Genomic DNA, 5,892 nt, shown 5'->3' on the forward strand with positions numbered 1-5,892 from the left:
AGGGAAAGAATGTAAATTAAGTTACAAAAAAAAAGTGTCAGAAAAAAAAATCCATTTGATGACAGCAGTAAGATATATAGCCCCAGCTAGGTGCTACTTTATAGGATGCCTAAAGTTAGACTTGTGTTCAAGGAAATGTATATATCAACTGTGTTTGCTATGAAAATATTTAGATTAATTAAGATCTTTAGTAATTCAATAAAAAATGGGGGGAAAACAGTATAGAAAGTAAGCATAGATACCAGAGACAGATTGGGAAGAGAGTGGGAGATGGCAGAGGGTAAGAGATAGGGAATCAAGGATGGGGGGAAAAAAGCAAAACATACAGAAAACAAGAAATGGAAAATTGACAATAACATGTAATTTGATGTGCTTGATTGAGACAATATGCAGTGTACTCTGGATGGAAACTTTCATTTTGTATGCTGTAATGATGTACAGGGAATAAACATAAACAAATAAATTTAAATAAAAAAAGAAATGCTTAAACAAAAAAAAAAAAAAAAAGAAGAAGAAGAATTCAAGAAACAACCAAGAGAATGCCTAGCCTAATGGTAGGGACAAGTCTGGAGTTGAATGTTGACTTCCAAAGTTTAAATGGAAAGATTAGACCACAGTAATACTGCAAATTCAATAGAAGAGAGATTAATTACACAAGTTGGAACTAGTAAAATATATATATTTTTTACTTTAGATTAAAACATAGTTTATTTTCTTTGATGCTTTGATTTTCATATTTAAGGATTTTTGTCTTCTCTTGAACTGTTGATCGGTTCATGTATCTACCATTTGAACTGAATTCTAACCTTTCTCCTGGCTTTAAGTCTTAAGCAAATTTCTCTTAACATTTTTTTTTTAATTTTCATCTATTAATACTGAAACTTATTTTGAAATTTAAAAAATATATAAAGAAACTATTAATACCTATTTAATGACTGCAGTAAGCTATTATGGGAGTGAAAATAAGAAAGGCAAATGTGCATCAATTATTAAGGACATTAAATGTAATAGCTAGACAGATTTTAACTGTCTCTGAAAGTAATACTACACAATTAAGTGGTATTTCTCTGCCAAGAGACACCTCCCTAAGGGGAGCTCTCCGCTAGTGAGGGACTGCAGAGGTGGATGAATCTATCCAAATAAAGTGGTTTTGGAAAGTGACCAGAATGATTGCCCTGCAGAAGCAGGCTTCTAGAAATTAAACTGATACATGAGAGAAGATCTTCCCCAGGACTAGAATTACTGTTCCTATTTAAGAGCAGTTGATATTTGAAGCAAGTTAAACATATTGTACAAATAGACTTCCAAGAAAAAGAAAAGACCTAAAAGTTTATAGTATCACTTTCTCTTATACAGACAACTCATGAAAACACATGAAGGTAAGTTATAATTGTGTTGCTGGATTATATTAAATATATTTCTAAATTTGAGAATCAAGATTCAAATAAGAGCATTAAATTTTGAGAACTTAATCTGAAAATGAATTAGTTAATATAAAGAATGTAGCTCTTAATTTTTGTATAAAGTTAAATAAAATTAAGTCCATATTGGGACCAACAGTTTGCACGCTGGTTAAGGTGCTCAACTCACACATTGCTGACCACAGTTTAGTATCAGACCTGGCAGTTTGGTTTCTCACATTTTCTCTCTTTTTCTCTCTCTCTGCCTCTCTCTCCCTCTGTCTCTCTATTGAAAACACACATGTCTGTTACCAAATTAAAAATAATAATAATAATAATTGGGACCAGCATTTGGTGTAGTGGTTATGTTGCTGGACTCCCACATGGCCAACTGTGACTTGAGTCCTGGACCTGGTGGCTTGACATTTACACCATGCGCATGTACGTGTGAGCCCAAGGTCCTGGGAGGAGAATGAAGGATTAGGGTTTGTGGCATGGCCATTCTCGTTGGGGCTGATATTATTAATTAAACTCTCATTATTTGGTCTCTCTCTCCATTGAGTGCAAACACCCTAAGACCAAAACCTCTAAAAAATAATAACAACAATAATAATAATGATAAATAAAACTCTTTAAAAATTAAGTTTATGTCAAATAATAATGATATTAATAATCACTAATTTATTTAAAGTAACTTGATAGCAACTAGAAATGGAAGTATGTACATATGAGAGAATATTTGCCTGGTCATATTTATTTATGAATGCAGTAATTCAAAAGTATCAGCTGATGGATCTGGAAGTGTACATATAGGTTCAAGGAGATACAGAAATACATAAATATTTGCTTTGAAAAGTCGGGGAAAAACACTGAGAAAATGTAAAAGGAATTGTCAGGCAATGCTGACTTGCCAACTTCACAACAGATGACATTAATATGAAGTATAGCGAGACAGGGTATTTGTAATTGCATTTTGCTTTCTTTTGTTTTTCAGTGCCATTCATAGGCTTTGGCAACTTGCATGACCAGGGTAAATAATAGTTAAATTTAGTCAAAATTGTACTACTATAAGGCAACATTATGAAGGGAAATTGAGGAAAGGAGTTGTTTTTGATAATAGGGAATTACATATCAGTAAAGAGTCTCACATGGACAAGGAGAGATATATTAAAAAACATTGCAATGTATGGGAAATATTTCTTGATTAAGTTAAAAGCTCATTAATACTTATCAAAATTATCTAGACAGTGTTAATAAATAAAGTTAATTAAAAGCATGCTGGGATTAATATTTTTATATTTAGTAAGAATAATAGGAAAGAACAATAATCATGCGTATATTTATTTCCTCAAAATAAGAAAAGTAATTCTCATTGGAGTATAAAAGAGATGGCTAAAAACTCCTTTTGAATAAAATTTAAATATAAAATTCAAAGAAAAAGTTCATCTTTAAAGAAAATAAAATATGATTATCAATACAATAGAAAGAGCCTGTATTGTATTTCCACTCTTTTTGTTGAAATAATAAAATAGTATTTCTACACAATGTTCTCTAAATAATGTACACTTCTCAGTACCTCTGGTTCATTACAATTAAGTCTATAAAATATATTAGTTTTACTTCTTGAATTGATTTCAATTCCATTATCAATTCCCTTTTGAAGTTTCTCACTGATAAAGGTAATCTCATTTCCTAGTAACGGTAGGAACAATTTCATAAATTATGTATTTTCATGCATCTCTTCCAATAAACATAATAGGAAAGGATGGTTTGACATGTGAATGAATTAATCTTTATGAATTTACCATATCTACAGATAAAGAGCAAATTAAAGCAGGAAATTCAAATATCACTATGATGATGGATTTTGTTCTCTTGGGATTTTCTGATACTCCCAATCTCCAATGGATTCTGTTTGGTGTATTTTTATTCATATATTTGACTGTCTTGATGTGCAATAGCATCATAATACTAATTACAAAAATTGACCCTGTTCTCCACACACCCATGTACTTTTTTCTTGGCAATTTTTCTTTTTTGGAAGTCTGTTATGTAACAGTAACAATCCCAAGAATGCTCATGGATCTTTGGACTCAGAAAGGACATATTTTGTTCCTTGCCTGTGCTACACAGATGTGTTTTGTCCTTATGCTTGGAAGCACAGAGTGTCTGCTCCTGACAGTGATGGCCTATGACCGCTATGTGGCCATTTGTAACCCTCTTCATTATTCTCTAGTGATGAACCACAGGGTCTGCAGCCAGCTGGTGGCTGCCTCCTGGATCAGTACAATTCCTCCTGTCATCGGGCAAACATGGCAGATTTTCTCTTTGCCTTTTTGTGCATCTCACACAATCAATCACTTCTTCTGTGACATCCCACCAATACTCAAGCTTGCTTGTGGGGACACATTTGTGAATGAGATAGCAGTCTGTGTAGCTGCAGTGGTGATTGTTATGGTTCCATTTCTGTTGATTGTTGTCTCCTATGGTAAAATTATCTGCAACATTTCAAAATTGTCATCAGCCAGAGGGAGGTCTAAAGCCTTCTCCACCTGCTCTTCTCACCTGACAGTCGTGGTGTTATTCTATGGGACAGCTTTTTTCTCTTATTTACAACCCAAACCAAATCAGTCTGAGGGAATGGGGAAGTTAATCTCTCTTTTTTACACTGTTTTTATTCCAACTTTGAATCCTATCATCTATACTCTTAGGAACAAAGATATCATGATGGCACTGAGAAAACTACTAGCTAAGTTATTAGCATGAAGTAAAGCCTCTAGTTATAGAAGTAGTCTGTTTATGGTTTTGTCATGGAGCTACACTAAAAGTACAGCTACTTTTGTTTCTTTGTTCCTAAATAATGATAATAAAATTATAATGATGCTAACAACTGTGTAGAGACCTTTCTTTCATAGAGATTATTTAAGGCCCCTGTGTAACCAGAAGGACAGAAAAAGCCTGTGTGGGTTACATATTTTGAAGGTCAGTCTTTTTTTCATGGCTAACTATTGGTTTGAGACTCCTGGAGTAATAAATCATAAGTTGACTATGTATGTTTATAAGCAGAGTTTAGGGTCGTGCTTTGTGATAAATTTTCTTTAACCCTTCCAATCCTTCAAATGTATTTTGGACTGTTCCCTGACCCCGTGGTTGGATTTAACCAGTGAGATACCAGAAGCAGCAAAGAAGATGCAGGGTAATAAGGGTTTCTTTGCATTTTCCCCTATCTCTTGTTTCAGTCCATGTCCTTTAAAGACAACAAATTCTAAAGAGGTGCACTTCTCTATCATGCAGATCTTAGATCTCCAGGAACATGGTTTCCTCTCACTGTAGCTTGGTAATATTGATTTAGTACTGGAAGCTTCTACTTTTTTCACCATTGACTATTCATTCTCATGTGCAATGGTTTATATGTTGGCTCCTCAAAGTATATCTCTATCTGACATCCCGATGCATCCTTCTTTGGACAAAAAGGGTTCTGGCAGATATATTTAACATAAGGATTACTTCCATTTCACCTTTGTAAATTGCCTGAGGGGAAATGTTACAAGCTAGATTCCAAGTGTTTTCAAACAACTCTTCCAGTCCACAACATCCATGACCTGGACTATATAACCCCTGTAATTTCCATGTGCTATGCGGGACCCAGGTTTGAGAGTATGAGCTCCTCTGGGACTGTCAGCCTATAAACCTGAGTTTTCCTACTCTTTGAGTGGGCTTGGTTTCTCTGTGGTCTGTTTTCTGTGACTTTTCTGGTTCCCTAACTGGGAAACCACCCGCACTAGCCCCTTGAGCCACCACCAGCTTGGTGGGAGGAGACTACAGGAACAAAGGGGCCCCAGAACTGAATGAGGGGGCACCACCTGATCTTTTCTTGGTTCCTCTTTCATTGGGGTCCCTGACACCCAATAGACATCCATCCTCCACAGGACTCAATAGAGTGATGGACCAATTCACAGGCTGAAAATATTCCGGCAAATTGCATCAGGAAAGGAAAAAGAAGGAAGAGATTATCTCTTTTTTTTCCCCCACATTATTTATTATTTGTTTTTCGTATATACTTTCAATCATATTGTTTGACTTACAATGAGACCATTTCGATATGTGCACATTTTGATACCCACTGACAGTTTCTGCTTCTCATTCACTTGCAGCATGCCACCTTTCCCCAGAAAGCAGGTTGTGACTAGTTTTTTTTTTATTCTGATTTCTAATTTTCAACTTGTTTTATTTATTGATTGATTAATTGGTTGATTGATTTTTAAATTTTATTTATTCATTTATTCACTCCAATTTGACCAGAGAGGGACAGAGTGAGAGAGAGAGAGGGGAAGTGAAAAGGCAAGCTTCCAGGTATGCCATGGTCAGCTATGTGGGAGTCCAGTGCCTTCAACCCCAAATCACCTGCCAGCCCCTATTTTTTTATATTGATTATTTATTTTGCATTTATTCACTGAACATCATCACAGTATACAACATGGAATTTCCCATG

General features: G+C 34.9%; 1 protein-coding gene across 1 annotated transcript; it reads left to right on the plus strand.

Moving 5' to 3' along the window:
• The first annotated feature begins 3,203 nt into the window (after positions 1 to 3,203).
• Positions 3,204 to 4,166, plus strand: LOC102469316 (olfactory receptor 10AG1-like). The gene has a single exon (XM_006168703.2). It carries the CDS (start codon positions 3,255 to 3,257, stop codon positions 4,164 to 4,166), a length of 912 nt encoding a protein of 303 aa, XP_006168765.2. The 5' UTR covers positions 3,204 to 3,254.
• Positions 4,167 to 5,892: the final 1,726 nt, after the last annotated feature.

The sequence above is a fragment of the Tupaia chinensis genome, unplaced genomic scaffold (genome assembly GCF_000334495.1).
Source record: "Tupaia chinensis unplaced genomic scaffold, TupChi_1.0 Scaffold145957_1, whole genome shotgun sequence".
Lineage (NCBI taxonomy): Eukaryota > Metazoa > Chordata > Mammalia > Scandentia > Tupaiidae > Tupaia > Tupaia belangeri.